This window comes from Mercenaria mercenaria, chromosome 2 (genome assembly GCF_021730395.1).
Source record: "Mercenaria mercenaria strain notata chromosome 2, MADL_Memer_1, whole genome shotgun sequence".
In the NCBI taxonomy this organism is placed as follows: Eukaryota; Metazoa; Mollusca; class Bivalvia; order Venerida; family Veneridae; genus Mercenaria; species Mercenaria mercenaria.
The window spans coordinates 31,310,843-31,328,400 of NC_069362.1; the positions used below are offsets into that span (position 1 = coordinate 31,310,843).

The window sequence follows — 17,558 nt, forward strand, 5'->3', positions numbered from 1 at the left end:
TTTAAATAATGGTTTCCTTTATATGTGTTGACTGTGCATAAGCGTGTGTTTAATTTAAATGAGAATGAAGCACAAACACAGTCTATATGTATTGTGTTTGGCGGTGTAGAAGAGGAACAAAAAAAAAGGGAAGTTTTATGCTTTGGTAAGAACTGTAGGAAACACGTTCTTCAGACGTTTCGACTGACTACTGTGGAATAAAACGTAATACAACAGTTTACAACTCTAAATAATAATAGGCATACAATTCAGTCTAAAGGTCGTTGATATGTCAAGATTACAAGTTCAACAGATGTGTGTTTCAGCGTCTTATGCTCGATGGTGATACGCATTCAACAATTAAATAGTTGTTCCTCTATACTTAACGGATTTGTCTCTCGCTAAACATTGTGATGTTGCTGCCCTTTAAAATAGTATTATACATGTACATATACATTTCTTGTATTGGAAAATTAGACAGTTACAGTGCAGTTAAAAAGTTTTAATTCAGCAATGTATTATTTTCTTTTTCTTTATTTCTTTATTGTGTTAAGTGGTTAGCTTGAAAAGACAGTAAAAAATAAGTAGGTTCAAACTATGCTAACAAAGCACTTTATCATAATAAAGTATACCATACCACAATGAAAGGTATCTGAAAATAAACATATCACTGATCAAAGAGCGTGGGGTTATTTTTACTCTGGTGGCTTTTATGGACACTTTTTACTCTCATAAAAAAGAACAGACGACATGGCTAGTACAAGACTAAAGCAATAAATGTGTGTTATTTGAAATGTAACTATATATCAACATAAGACAAGGCATCCTACGAACAACATGGTTTCACACATATTGAAGACATTTGTTGCTTTTGTCATCATCAGTTAATATATTTTTGTAAAAACATCTACAATAAAAATATGAATGTACAAAACGGCAGTTTTTGCAGAAAACCCCAAATGTTATTTTATCAACAGCAAGTTCATATAGGGTTGCTTTTATTTTTATACACTTGTTAAGTACAGCTTTATTCTCTTATCTTTGGAAAACACTTAAATAAAGGAATGACACATCTGTAATATTCCTTGCTAAAAAAGATACAATCGCTGGCTACTTTTCCGGAAACACTCCTTTTTCATCTTTTGTTTTGCTTTTGCTTTTTACCTTTTCCCTTCTAAAATGCCCTTTAGTTTTTTTCATTTCTGTACTTTAAACATGTAAACAATATAATTCAGCTTTTAGAGTGACTTCACGGTAATATTTTGAAATCCTAGTATATACTTAAACTGAAACGAAACGCGCGTTTTATAGATGCATATGATCATAAAATGTGCAGGCAACATTATAAATGTGCATGTAGTTGAAAAGTTAAACTTTTAATGAATAAAATGTGCATTATTAGTCACACACGATCCAGAAAAAACCGATTTCATAGGGATTGATTTTTTGTGCGTTTAGGCGAGTATAAAAATCTGTAAAAAGATTCTTTGGAAGGATAGAATACAACCAAGCAGAAAAACACCAGAGTCTGTTCATGAGAAGTAATGGAAAGTGCAACATCCCTTACGCCCCCTCCCATCCAGCATCGGCTATGAACCATTTTGAGGCTGCTGTAAATAATTGTTTGGGCTTTCCGCAATTAATTGTTAGTCATTTGACTTGAAGTACACAATTGTGCCATGTTTTTTTAAGTTTGTATTGACATTTTATGTCTTGTCCATTTACTGAAACATTGATTAATTTATCAGTTTATTAGTTTATCTTTATGATATGTCTTTGAAATACGGTAAACGAAAGTTTTGGTCAAAGCAATTACTATTATACAGTATATTTTAGAACAATAACATCAGAGCCCACAAGGTATTTTAAATTTGAACAAACGCAAAAGGAGTTCTATTTATTCAACCTGATGCTCTGAGTAACCCCGTCCTGTGGTATAGCCTTGAAAAATCGTGTCAGCAATGACTGATAGCGCGGAGGTGGTGGTTCATGAGGCTTCAAGAATGTCTTTTCCGTTAGCTCTTTCAACCAAGCAGGTGTTGCGGGCAAAGCTCGAAGTCGTATTGGTGGCGGCACAAACTCTGTTGTTGTCGTATGACTAGGTGTTATTGTTGTTGTTGCAGAATGGCTTGTGGTTGTTGCGATAGAGGATTTTGAAGGAGTAATTGCAGAAGATGAAGTGACCACCCTTGTTGTTTGGTCAGGTATTATTGGTTTGTCATATTGTCCTGTTATGCATGGTGATGTATATTCCCAGACACATGCGATTATACGCAGATCCCAGTGTGTGTCATTAGGACATGTACATATATGCATAAATCCCCATTCACACACTATGTATTGTTTACAGTCATTAGGGTGGCGGAAGTAACCACGGTAACGACGCCGGCAAAATTCTGGAAAGACGAGACATAATTTTTATTAGACTTTTCTTGTAGGCAACGTCAAGAAAAAACTACTTTTCTTAATGCTTGTTCAATCCCTTGAATGTATAAATATTCGAACATATAAAGAAATACAATCAAAATACTGACAGTAAAATCCAGAACCATGTTGCAATAAACACGTTAAAAATTTGATACAATGACAAAATTAAACATATAAAAATAAGGGTATGGGGTAAAACAATCTGTAAAAGGAATGCAACCAAGAAGAATAATAGCAGACTCGGTTTGACTGAGTCTGTTCAAAGCCAACTGTATTAAATTTCAACGTTTTTGGGTCTAAAGGCGAAACTTATCTTGACAACATATACCAGAAATTACCCAAAGTTAACCATTACAACTCTATAAGAATTATCCAACAATACGTAAACGTACAATGTTACATTTAACAAATATTAAAGCAGACGTTATGTTAATTGTATGAACGAATATAGTGCTAACGACACAGTTCGCAGAAATATCGACTTGCTACAAATGGTGTGTAGATATTTACGTTATGTTAATTGTATTTACGAAGATAGTGCTAACACTACCGTTATTAGAAATATCGACTAGCTACAAATGGTATGTAAGAATTGAAAATAAATACCGATATAAGCTTTTACTACAAGGATTAGGAAAAGTGTCCATTCGTAATGGAACCTATATGACAATATTTACCAAAACGGTCTTCCACCTCTACACACGGTGTTCGTGACGTGGTTGGCTGATACGTGGTGTTATACCAGTTATACCAGTATGGTGTTGTAGACCTCATTGTAGTAGTCTCCATTGATGTTCTTGCGGGAGTCATATGCCCGAACTTTCGTGTAATTTGTTGAGGCCAAGTCGGCCATTTTGGAAGTTCGGTCTTTCTGTGTGTCTCGATTGGTACAAAAATTAAAGGTGGGTGAGGTGCTGGCAGTGTAGTTGGTGAAGGAGGTGCAGGCAGCGTAGTTGGTTTGTCTGCTGGTTTCATTGTGAATAATTTTCTCCAGTTTGGTCTCGTTACTGGATATGTTGTTGTAGATGGAAGAGCTGTCAAAGATGTCTGTTGATTCGGCAAGGGGTCCAGAGAAAATACCGTTGTCTTTGAGGAAACCGTTGAGTTAGGTTCAGTTATTGCTGTGTAATTTTTGGCATTGTACATCGGTGTTGTTGTCCGTATAATACCTGAAAGAAGTGCTAAATAGTTGACTTTGTAAAAAATACAGGATATTTATTTGCTAACTAATTGTAAAATAATTTGCAAAGAATGTCCAATGGGGTAGTGACACAAAACATAAGCAATTAATTATTTTTTTCTCCAAAATACAGAAAGCTGGCAGTACAGGATGAATCAAAACAATTATTGTTTTATGGTATGTTTTATTTGCAACAAATATAACTGTGAACTCATTGAAACGATACATATAAAATAAAATAACTAAATCACACATCAACGATACAATATTTAATACCTAAGGTCTGACAAATATAAAACAGAGATGAACATAGGATATAATCAACAGATAGAACCTATTTTTTTAATTGAAACACATTAGATAAGGTATAGAAATTGATTCCTATGTTCTTCGAATATCCAAATTGACTTTACAAATGTGAGTTTAATAACAGTATTGTTCATATCAATAACTGAATTTTTGATATTTATCATAGCTATAGTTTTATTTATATCAATAACTGAAGTTTCGTTATTTATTATATAGCTATGCTTGCACAGAATGACAACTCTTGCCTCAGGCAAGTATTTGTAAGCATATATATATTTATTAGATTACTTCCCTTGCACTTACACAATAGAGAGACTCAGTCACAGCAAAGACAATTACGATATATTCGTGTATGTATATGATTTACTCTTGTTAAACTGCTCAGATGTTTTTGTCAGCTTATCTAATGGTAAAAAGTAACTTGTAATAGTTTGATAATAAAATGATGCATCACTGCGTATATGAAAGTGAAAATACTACAATTTTGCTTGTATAAAATTGTCAAATTTAAGAACAGGTGTTATAATACATGCCATGCAGGATTAATAAAGGTGTAATTATATTGATATATTTTACCAATGCTATGTAATTTGAATGTATACATATGAAAAATTTGGGAACCTTTTATAATCATTTCAGAAAGATTTTCATTCGTTCTTTTCCTGAGTAAAACAATTAAGAAACAAATATAAATTTTGAACAAATAGCGGATGTGCAAAATCAGAATGTTTTCGTCATGATTTGATATAGGGCATTCATGTACAACAGTTAGTACAATAGAATATCATAAAAACTTTCTGGCTTGGATTAATATGATGTGGGAATATTATCAAAAGTTAGTATATAATACAAATATTGGTATACTAAACTATTGTGTAAATAAATTTCAATGTTATTAATGAAAATCAATCAATCGTTTTTGTAATACCTCGGCAATCAGCAGCTAGTTCATCACCAGCATCTTTACAGTGTATCACACCATCACAGAATCTGTTTGCGTCTATGCATTCTCCTGACGTACATGGTCGTTGTCCCTCATTACATACAACTGAAGTAAAAAAAATACAGTAGGTCTTAATGGTTTAAGTTGTCGTCGGCAAACATGAACAAATTATGTGTCAAAGTTCGTTTCTGTCCTGTAACAAGAATACGAAGGAGTACTGAGCATGGAGGGAAGAATTTTGAGGGCATATAGTTGACGGTAATGGTGTTACGAAGTGCGCTGGTCGCTGTTATTTGCATCTTGATGAATAAACATAATTCTAGAACATATCTTATTGTTATTTTCTAGGTATATTTGTAAATGCCGTGTTAAATGACTGTAGAAATGTAGAGAATTGATGTTATTTCAATGTCTATGATTCAGAGGGACATACACGTATCTGTTTCAAGAGACATACTTCCCATCACATGAACTTTCGGAAAACTGATCTGATAATACAGTTGTATTACGGAAAAATTGGTAGGTGGGATATTTAAAGTACTGTAGTTATCTTATTTTCACAAACACATTTGTTATTTTTTATATGTTTTTTTTAATATAGTCAAATAATATTTCAGTATATTTTAAGTTTAAAAGGTACAGCTAAATTAGTGTCTTACATGGAAGAAACATAATGTGTACTAAACTTAGCTAAATAAATCAATTATTGTACATACAGCTACAATCACCCAAGTCGTATCCTAATAAAAGTCACCTGTAATACAAAGTACACAGTTGTGTTTTGCAAATCCTGTATACTTACCACCATGTTAACACAATGGAATACAGTTATTCTGTGATGGGTCTTTAAGCAAACATTCTTTAGTTGGACATTTAGAATGTTGGGAAACAAGGACAAACAGATCCAACAGGAAAAGTAATAGTCACATTCAAGACGGCAGCCTCCCCAACAATAAAGCAACAACAGCGTTTGTATGAATGTGTAAATGACTTACATTTACATAAAAGACAAGTAAAACAATCCGACCACAAGATCAAACTAACAAGGAACACAGTGGGGGTACTGCCTTAAAACGGTCAGCGGAGTTAAAATTGAATACATAACAATCAAAATTAAAGATTTTAGCAGTTAAAACCTTGTAGGTCGCTTCCCTGTCACTAGCGAAGAGGACAAAAAGTGAGGAGAAAGATCCTTAACAGAATAACAGGTGTCAAATAGTTTATGTTTTCATATACAGTAAAGATAAATACTTGATCCAACACGACATCGGATCTAAATGTTGTATTACGCCTCTTTTGGAGGTAGATCTAGAAATTGGCTTTTTCTCGTCAGCTTTATTGCCAAGTACACGTTTAAAATTTACCTTATGTTTTTCTGTAGAAAAACATGTTAACTTATTCTTTTTCTATATAATTGTTGATGTTATACATTCATACAGATAAAGTTATGTCTGTATCGTTTGTAAATATCTTCGACTACATGAAACTGTTATTAAAAAACCTATTATGGAGCATTTCCTTCCAAGACTTTTTGAGTTATTTATGCAGAGTATTTTGGTAGCTGTACAAGCTACACATAATCAATGTTTGACTTTAAAATCGTTCTGTGAATGAAGTGTGATTTCATTTACTAGTATATTCTCTGCAAAAGGGTTGTTGAGGACATATTATGTTTAGTTATCATTCACTAATTGAAAAGTTTAATAACCCATAGATATTTTGGCAATATCTTTCGTAAGACTTATAACACTACAATGTCTCATACATTAATTCATAACACTATGTTTCAATTAACATATAAAAATTTCAACAGCCTCGAGAAATGTTATAATATGATTCTTTTTTTGTAACTTCGTTTTAAGGCAGGAAATCATGACAAAACAAAACTACAAAATATACTTCTTTATCCTGTCATATTTCGGAAACAAATGTATTTGGTTTGATATTTTATCATATAATAGTGAAACTTTTATACATAGCATATGAGCCGCGCCATGAGAAAACCAACATAGTGGGTTTGCGACCAGCACGGATCCAGACCAGCCTGTGCATCCGCGCAGTCTGGTCAGGATCCATGCTGTTCGCTAACAGTTTCTCCAATTCCAATAGATTATAAAAGCGAACATCATGGAGCCTGACCAGACTGCGCGGATGCGCAGGCTGGTCTGGATCCATGCTGGTCGCAAACCCACTATGTTGGTTTTCTCATGGCGCGGCTCATATGTATTTTTAATATGATATGGGGTTGCAAAATAAAAACTAAACCGTTTATATATATTGTCACGACCAAGACATCATCATTTTACGTCCGGATATAAATAGCATTCGGATATAAATCTAGTACCCTATAATAAAGATGTCCCCAAGCCGATACTTGGTATGCATGAAGAGTTAATATTTTCTTATATTTATTTGTGGACTTTTTATGTCATTAGGTAGTAAACATATAATATTTGACTCGAATAAAACACTAATTAGCCATCTCCTGTCAAACGTTAGTTTCATTTCCTAAAGGGATAAATTTCAACCGCATGATATTGTCATAGAGCTAAATAGTTACTATATGTCAATATAACCGAGTTTAATGCTGACTTCATGACCAGCCTGTATGCTAGATACAATATGCCAATATAGCAGAACTTGGCGATGGTGTTATATACTAGCCAAGTTAAACACCGTATGCGATCTCTCTGAATTACAAACACTTGGCAGACCTTGGCAGTTTTGTCAGTACCTGATTGGAACCGTTACTAACCAAAAGCAAAGAGCGCCCCAAACAGCCATAGAACAACGCATCGCAAAGTAGGCCCGCAACAAAAAGAAACTGCAACGGAAAAATGTAGCAGACTGGTTGATTAAAAAATCCAATAGGTACAATTTATTTAGATGCTGACTATAAAATGATTGAGTGGTAGATAAAAGTGTGGGGGTGTTTGGAAAAGTGGAAAAAAGCAAGGATCAATATTCAAGAGGGAAATCCACGCACCAAAACTGCAGTCTCCCATCACCGCAAACCTTGGCAGCGCGCACATAAACGCACGCACGCATGCACGAACACAGTAAACAATATTGCCTAGGGACGGCCGGTGGCCAAAAATATGGTGGGCATCAAACCTCACTAAAAGTAAAAGAAGAGGGGCGAAAATGCAATAGGGCGATGGGGGTGGGGAAGAGGAAAGAAACAACAACAAAAAACAAGACAATATACATAACTTAAAACACGAAACAGACAAAAAAAAAACAAGTTGAAAATAGGGGCACTGCCTTGGAACGGTCACAAACATATATAAAGGAATAAAGGAAACTCGGGATTTAAACGCGCTTTAAGGCAATGCCAACCTCGCACGTACCCTAGACAGTGTAAACAAATTATTCCCGTTGTGAAAAGCTCTATCATTTTTACAGAATACCAGACAGATAAATAGGGTTAATCTAAGGTATAATTACAACAATGTACTCAACTCAGAGCACCGAAGATCCAACTTTAAAGGGCACGACCGAGCGAGCTGCAAGACAAAATTCTACTCATTCCGAACGTTTTTTCTTTGTAGGATTTAGGAGAAAATCATCAAGGAGTTCTTACACTTTATTAGCCATTGCATCAACAAATAGGAAAGGGTAGTGAATAAATGTAGAGGTCAACCACCAAACATGCATTGTGCTTAATTGTATCCTCTTTGGATAAACTTATTTACACATTTTACAAATATTTGATTAAAATTAGCATTATGTTTAATTTTTCGAAGTTTACACCCCCATAGTACGCGGGGTATGTAAGACCTAGATTTTTAATGGTGAAACTATGAACATATTAGGACAATGACAGTTATAATACTTGCTGAGTATGAATTATCATTATTCAGTTTATATTGTATGAACATGTCATGATAATAGGTTTGTTTCGTGACACAACAAAATTATTTAACATTCCTCAACAGTTTTGACAAACTCAAAAAGAAATTTGTGTCACCAGGTCCCGTATATTTTTGTCATATCAAATTTATAAAAAAAAAGGATATACAAGTGTACCTCAAAATCGTTCTAATGGAATTATGAAAACCGTTCCGACGTGTACGAGAACAGAATATGTCGCGACTTTGCAAGACAATTATATTAAGTTTTGTATTGTTACTGACCAGAAAAAACGTAATATATGGGCTCTGAACTTTAGATTACTCTAATATTCAACATTTTTCAACACACACTTTCCTTGCTTATCATATGTATACATTTCCTTATTTGATACCACTGCACAATAAATTTCTGGGTTGGACGAACAGAATTTTTTCTTGCTACTGCATACGAACAAAATGACAAAATGTGAAGGAAGGATTTTTTCGGCGACGCCGTCTAAATTCGGTTTCGTTACCTATGCCACGTGAATTCAGTTTGCAAATCAAACTACTTGATAACGCATTATAGATAATTTATCAAAATGGAAGATTTATGCAACACTCTGCCTGATTGGACGAGAGTGTCAATTTCTTTCACTCTGTTGATTGTGCTACGCTGAGTGAAATGTAGACAAAGCGTTTATCCTAAACGACGCTGTTCACAGTTTTAAAGCTAACTTTGGCTCAGTATATTTAGCAAGAATATTGATATATCTCAAAATGATAAGCAAGTTTAATAAATATGATAAAAACCTGTTCAAATACCAACATATATCAAATTAAAGAAAAAGCTGAATACGGTCTGCGTATCACATGAATAAGGGTGTGATAAGAGTCTTTTATGTAGAGAAGTGCTTTTTAAAAGATTTTCCTTGTTACAATTGTCGTCTGTATATGAAAAGGTTTCTTGCTTTTGTGACTTATTCAGATTGCATATTAAAATGAATACTTGTTTGCTTTGATATATTTGTTATAAATTATTTAACTGATTTATTATATATGAATATTTTTCTGTAGTATGGTATGCAAATATTGAACTCAGTTGAAATCTGTTTCATTATATATATGCTATATAATGACTGAATCTCATTACACTGAAATGAAGGTACACTGCATACAATTTATCTATGTGACATGACTACGGTCAAACTTTGCTTATGAAACAGAAATACTGAAATAATTACAATTGTATGTTTTGCTTGACCTTCACATTTTATAGGTGTGACGTCATTGTCCAAAGACTCATGAATAGCGAATATGCATTTGTTAAAGTGGGATCAGTTGGCTTATTTTAGAAATAAATAAAAATAATGAATAAAAAAATCCTTTAATTGATTTTTTCTCATGTATTCTAATCAAACTTGATTTGTAGCATCTTTATTAGGCCCGCAGCCAACTTTGTTCAGCTGGGACATTTGACCCCTTTTAGGGGCTGCTAGAGCTAAAACTAGAAATGCCTTTATACAGCGTCTCATGAACAGCTTGGTGGATCTTTGTCATAATTGGTCTGGAGCATCATTATAAAGTCCTCTTCCAAATTTATTTATATAGGAACTTGTGCCCTATTAGGGACCACTATAGCTAAAAGTAGATATGCCTTTCTTCGCATTAACCACTAAAATGTAATGGATTTTTATCAAACTCGATGTGTAACAATATCGTAAGGTCTCCTGCTTTTTTGTTACAAATGGGGATAGGGACCAATTTAGCTAAAAATATAAACACGTTAAATGACCTCTTCTCATGAACCGTTTCATGAATCTTCATCAAACTACTGCTGTAATTATTTGTCTAAGGATAAACGAAACAAAATTGCAACCCTACGAAACCTTTGCGAAAAATTAAAAGAGAACCATTTAAATTGTTAAAGTGCGGTGTTTAGTTTTGCAATTTGAAAACTGTTAGATGAAAGATGAATGTTAGATGAAAAATTCATAAACTTCTTTCCTTATTACAATTCGCCGACCATCATTTTTAAAGATATTTCTTGTTTGAGTCTATGATGCATATAGTAATATGATCATATGTTAGAAATTTCATTTTTACTTTCACGAACCAAATGTAGAGTATACCTCTATGTGTGGCTATAGCTAGTTCTTGAATTTTGAAGATATCTTAAAAGTTTTATTCTGTGATAAAACATGTACTTTTATTGGACAATCCATGTGAAAAATATTTGTCCATTTTGATTGTTTTCTCAAAACGTTACAAACATTTTGCATGATGCCTTTTTTATATTGCCTTTATTTTTTCCAAAATACCCATTTAGAGGAAGCAACAAAGTAAAATAATATCGGACTCTGAAAGAGTATGTTTATGACAGGTAATGAAACATGCAACACCTCGCACGTCTCATAGCACCGGCTTAAGTGGAAAGCTATCATACCGATATGTAAAGTAGATTCAATAATCTAAAGACCACAAAGTATAAAAGCTCTGATAACTTTCGGCCGCATATGATATTTAATAAAAATGCAGGAAGATCTTTTGGGAGCACAGGACTAAATTAAATTTAATAACAGCTGATACTCGGCTTGACTGAAGTAATAAAATGGGAATGCAACATCCCCAACACCCTCTTTCAAACGCTTAAGCATAACTGCATCATGCAAATACATTGTATGAACTCCATAGTCTCAAAGGCAAAATTCACAAAATGTGTCTGACCGTCTGAAATTTCTGGTATTATTTCATCAGGTTTGCTACAAAAGGAGAAATTCACAATAAACAAAGAAGATTTGTTTGTCCGGTAAAGAGTCGCAGTCACTAGAACTAGAAAATATAACAACACCGAGCCCAAGTACGGGACAACATTTTACGGTCGCCATGTGACATCTAATGACTGCTGTTGTGATAAATAAAGAAATATAGTGCCGTTGGATTTGTTTGTTTGATTTGGGTTTAACACCGTTTTTCAACAGTATTTCAGTCATATAACGGCGGGCAGTAAACCTAACCAGTGTTCCTGAATTCTGTACCAGTACAAACCTGTTCTTCGCAAGTAACTGCCAACTTTCCCACATGAATCAGAGGTGGGGGACTAATGATTTCAGACACAATGTCGTTTATCAAATAGTCACGGAGAACATACGCCCCGATCGAACTCGCGACCCCGCGATCCGTAGACCAACGCTTTACCTACTGAGCTAAACGGGCGTGCCGTTGGAACCATAGGATACAAACCAAGTTTAGACCCTGTGAAGGGTAGGGATGTTATAGAAGTATTGTTTCGTGTAAAGAGTGTCTTAATGTCTGACCTAGTTTTTTCTGATTGTCATTTGAGAATCTCTTCAAAGCAGTAGCATAAGAAATTTGCCAACGAAATCTAATTTTCGATCTTTTTAAACCATTCAGCACGGCATTTATGTTGTGTCAGTTTTAAGTTTTTCAGCTTGTACATTTCGGCTTCGGTGTCCAATTCTCCCGCTTTCATAGTTTTGGAAATTGTTTCATCACCTTGTGGATATAGTGCCAGCTTTTTATTTTGATTTGCCAGTTTTGTGACATTCTGGCTTTATAATCTCGGATCTAAATTCTAGTTTATTTCCACCCATTGTTTTCCTGTTTACAGCTAGTCCATTACTTTAACTGCGGACTATACGCCGCTTTTCATTGAATTGCACTCTAGTATATCATTGAAGGTTGTATGAACACATCTGTGGATATCTCTAAATTGTATTTTGGTACTTGTATCATGTATAAATGTCAGGTACTGCTCAACCCGCGACAAGAGGGCATTGTTGCATCTCAAAATGGTAGCAACGCATTTTGGTAGTCACTACCAAAATTCGGCCGAGTTTTGGTAGTCACTACCAAAATGCGTTACCCTCAACGCAATTTGGTAGTTTACAAAATTAGTAACAAATGCGTTGGATATGTACACATCCAACGCAAAACGGTATTAATGATAATTTCATGATTTACAAGAAGAATATTTTGTGACGAATGGCCACTATCATTTCAAAGGAAGTCATGATGGAGATGGAACTTAGTCGCTCATCTGACCTTGACCTTTTGACCTTGAAAATATATGTAGATAAAAAATAAGATATATTGTATACCTTACTGCGGAGGTAGCTTTGTTCGAGTAAATGATATATTTGTTACGGATCTAAACACACATAACCCACCATTTCCATGCGTTGTCCGGGGAGGACACCAAAATACCACTCGCAAATACCACCAAAATAAAAATCTAAATCTAACGACGAATAATGTAGTTTTTGGAAAATTATTCGAGTAAGCACACGTCCACATTTTACCATTCTTTTACGTTGTGTTTCAAAGATATATGTGGTGGACTCTGTTTTGTTGGAAATATTTATCTAAGACCCTTAAAACACGCACAGAATTCACCATTTATATTTATGAGGGATGTTTTAAAAAATATCTAGGTTGAGGACCCACGTGCCATCCTCACATTTATACTTCGTTTTACAGAATTCAACATTTTCGTGCTTTAAAAAATCTCGGTGGACTATCCCTCTGACGACACTATAGTACATTAAAACAACAAAACAATACAATGTTATTGCATAAGAAGCGAAGCGGTGTTGGAGGCCCCTTTCACACGCTCAGGAATCTACATTTTGGTTGTTTTTTCACGAAAACCATATCTCGGGAGGGGAACTCCGAATCCTCTCCCCCACCATTTTTATAGGAGACATTCCCTCCTTTTATCTCTCTCTTTTGTGCGTAATGTAAAAATGAGCACAGTCACTGATGTAGAAAAACTACCAAAATACGTTCCATTCCATGATCCTTAACACATCATATATACCCTTGCAACGCATTTTGTCACTACCAAAACTCGGCCGAATTTTGTAGTGACTACCAAAATGCGTTGCTACCATTTTGAGGTGTAACAGGGCATGTACGTAAGCATGCATCGCAACTACCTGCAACATTTTCATTTGTGTCGTGTTGGCTCGTATTTGGCGTTTTCTCTACTGCTTTTATAAAAGCGAGTTTACCACGGTTAAGTTCACTAGTTCCTGGTATTACATTCTGTAAATGTGCTTTGTCTCATAAAGACATACTATCAAATTGGATGATAAAATTAGCTAACATTCAAGAATTGATCTACAAAACATTTCATTGATTAAAAAGTCTCATAAGAAGTATCATTCTTTTGCAACATTCATCTGACATTGTATTGATGTTTTAATATTCTTGTATATATTAAGATGACTTTTATCAAGGTCAGTATCACTCCGTTGTATGTATATTTTCAAAAAGGGACAAATTATTGTACTTTTTTTAAATATAGTTATGTTCTACAGCTCGTTCACATATTCCCATGCCAATTAAAAGGACAGTCAATGTACCATTGATGCATACAGTTCTTCGACAGAATCAGATGCTAAACATTGCTGCAGAAGAATTAAATAAACAGTGTGCAGAAGATTTCTCTAAAACATTTTACAGGAATGTAGTTATTCAGGTTAAACCTTAATTACTACAAATACGAATTTCTTCCATTCAAGAAATAGAAAAAGTATAAACCCCACAGATCGCTCAACACGACAAAAATGAAAATGTTCATGGACGGTAGTGGAAATGCATGCTACAGCCCCGGGTTGAGCACAACTCAACATTTACACATGCTATAAATACAAAAAAAATATTAGAGGCATCCGCAGATGTGTTCATACGGCGGTGCACATTGGAACCTTCAATGATACACTAGCGTGTAATTCGATGAAACAGCGTATGACCCTCATTTAAAATAATGAAATTTTAGTGTTCTTCCATATCTTAACATATCTGGCATTAATTTGAGTTTAGAGAATTTTGTTATCTACTGGAAATCGTAACAATAATAAATATGATTTTTTCATTCAAAATTGTTTTAATGGAGACACTTATTTTTTCTATACTTAAGCCAGTTTTGGAATTAACGGTAAATTGAATGTTCAATTTAGGAAGCCATGACAAATGGTTTGCATTTAAAACTTACATATCCGAGAAGCAAGGTAAAGTACACAGAAAAGGCCATTTAACGCATTCCATTAGCACTTCACAGTAAATATTCATTGTTAAATAATAAATATTGCTATGTTTTAACGCGGATGTGTCAAAATAAGTCCATGTGTTTCGTTCTCTTCTTTCGTTCTTTTTGATAAAGTGACGAATTTTGGCCAGACACTTGCTGTCTGCAGACAAAAATGGGCACATACCTATAAATCAAGACTTTCATAAGTCAGTTGTGTTGCTCCTCGACGTGAAAGAACAAAACCTTTCTAAATAAAGGGGGGAAAAACAATGGTCAGGAACGAATAATTCAACCATGACTGATCGGTCAAAAGAGCTTTTTTACTAAATTATAAACATAAAATATTAGACTTACCAGATACACACCCTTGTTCATCTGATTTGTCAGTACAATCAGGAAAGTTGTCACACCGGGCAACCAGAAATATACAACTTCCATCTGAGCACTGCCATTGATTGGTACCACAGTTCGACGAGCCTTAAAATGTGTACAATGGTATAATCAAAACTGATCCCTTGTGTCTTTTAATGAATGAATTTTAGAAATTTGTTCATGTCATATGCTATTTATATTTATCTAGAAGTGATAAAAATAATAGTAAACTGTACTGTAAATCTTTATAAACGAATATGATTCTGGCAATACAGCAAACTAAGGAGAGGCAGACTTTGGTCACAACTTAAATTTTTTAAAGAAATTATAAAGACGATATAGAGTTTGATAACGCATTTACATTCATTATTTAAGTGACATCTGCGTTTCACAAGCAAAACACATCGACAATGTGAAAATAAAACAGCTACCTTTAGCTCCAAGCGAAAACCTGGTTAATAATCCCAATAACAAAAATATAAAACCTAGTTTACACATGTCTTGTGTTGTGATGTGTTGAGAATAACAAGTCTTGTCAAATTAAACAAGACCACGATAAGAAGGTAAAGATATTTATTGTGGCCATAAAGGACATGAAAAACATATTTATTATTTAATTGCTGCTGTGAAATGATAAATAAGAACATGACGAAAGTATACATCTTACCTCATTGCAGTTCACTTTTGATTAAATTCTCCTATCTACTCAGGTAAATGTTTTAAGTGTTTGAGAAATGCTCGTCTAGTGGGACCCCTAGAGAAAAATATATTACATTAAATGCAATGACATGTATTCATACAAGGCGCATCAATCTCCATATTGTTTGGGATAACCTCTGCTGTCCTAAATGTGGTTCAATTTGTATCATTTACCTCCCTTCAAGTACATTTGTCACTAGTTAACTATTGCCACATAGTCTGGTTAAACTTATTTCATATAAACGACATATATATATGTTCTTGTACACCGCATGTTTTGCTCAATATGATATGGTCTTACATTTTTTTTCAAATGTGTTATAAACGAATTCAATAAAGGTAAAGGAGGGTGGGGCCGGTAATGAAAAACTAAGTAGTGTAGAGCTATAGCTTTTGTACACATAATTTCTTCTCGATATTTCTAACCACTGTGTAAAAAGATAATACAATCTCAGAATTGTGCTCCGGCAAACACATTGACGTACAGATGGAGACATGTCCTCGTCTTTTGGTCGGGGTGAAAAGTTAACTAAATAAATGTAGAAAGGTATGACCTGGAAAATATGACAGAACCATTCCTTATCAAGAATGAACGTGTTTACAATAAGTGTAATAATAATTTCTTTAAATCTCCTATCCATATGAGTAGAAAATAAAAAACGTTTAGTGTAAAGCAAATTTAAAAGAAAATAATATTTAGTATAGACATACAGACACTAAATAGGAAAATGGCGCGAAAAAAAGGGGACTAGCATAATAGATGCAAATAGTCCTCAATTTCTTTGCTTTGTAGAGATATTTTTTTTTATTTTCATTGCAATTTGTTTTGCTGAAACATGACAGATATATGCAGGTAGCATTTTCATTATGAAATAATACTATGACAGAATTTGTCACGGAAACTTAGATCATACACCACCACTACAATTTGGAGTCTCATTTTTAGCTGATTTTGCAGTTTGTGTGTTTGACTGAAAATATTTTTCTTGTATCAAACATGACCCCCATTTTTCTTCCGATTTCTATTCATCACTGACAATATTCTTCAAGAAAATGTAAGTTACAGACATTTAAAATGGGTCCTGATGTGTGCTGCAGCCATTAGTTACATGTCAATTTTATATGAAATAAAAAAGAACAGCTATTTAGTGTGTTGAAACACAACGCTTAACGGACTTGATACCAGTTGATACCAAGAAAGTCAAATCCAAGACCCGGGAGCAACAAGTTTTGAAACAGTTATTTAAATTTAAACACACTTCAAAATCATAAGGTGACACGCATCAAAATTTTAAAACATAATAATTACGGTGTTGACAAATGCCAATAACAGCAATAACATATTTATTTATGAAATACCAATACCGGTTACATATTTTGCCATATTAAACAGGGCTAGCTGAGCACTCTAACAAGAAAGTACAATGAAGACAATGAGGACATGGTGAAATACGAAGTACTACACATATGTTTATTTTTCTTAATTGTAATGCCACTCCAAGAAACTGGTCTGTAAAGTTTTCACAAGAAATGAAAACGATAACTTTATCAGTTCTGAGGCAACATCTTGCTGATATGACTGTAAATATAACTATACTTTATTGTACTCATTTTCAAAAGTTTCTTTGTTACAGAAGAAAAATAGATTATTTCATTAGACTCTAAACTTTACAGTTTCTGATCTACAATATGCAATCATATATACAAATACATTTCGAGGGGTGAATGCGCATATAAATAAAGAAGCACTTAGAACTCTTA

The 17,558-nt window shown here is 34.0% G+C and overlaps 1 protein-coding gene across 1 annotated transcript; it reads right to left on the reverse strand.

Moving 5' to 3' along the window:
* Window positions 1–404: 404 nt before the first annotated feature.
* Window positions 405–15,654, reverse strand: LOC123563627 (mucin-2-like). The gene is made up of 5 exons (XM_045356529.2): window positions 15,530–15,654; window positions 15,081–15,203; window positions 4,824–4,943; window positions 3,084–3,575; window positions 405–2,375 (listed from the first exon to the last, which is right to left on the reverse strand). The coding sequence occupies exons 1-5, from the start codon at window positions 15,594–15,596 to the stop codon at window positions 1,873–1,875; spliced, it is 1,305 nt and encodes a 434-aa protein (XP_045212464.1). The 5' UTR covers window positions 15,597–15,654; the 3' UTR covers window positions 405–1,872.
* Window positions 15,655–17,558: the final 1,904 nt, after the last annotated feature.

Bases quoted from the DNA above. Each gene is read 5' to 3' on its own strand.
- LOC123563627 (XM_045356529.2), bottom strand. From the start codon at position 15,596: ATGTGTAAACTAGGTTTTATATTTTTGTTATTGGGATTATTAACCAGG. The intron at 4,944-15,080 runs GTAAGTCTAATA...TTTTTACTTCAG, and splicing joins TGAACAAGGGTGTGTATCTG to TTGTATGTAATGAGGGACAA. The intron at 2,376-3,083 runs GTAAATATTGTC...TCGTCTTTCCAG, and splicing joins AGAGGTGGAAGACCGTTTTG to AATTTTGCCGGCGTCGTTAC.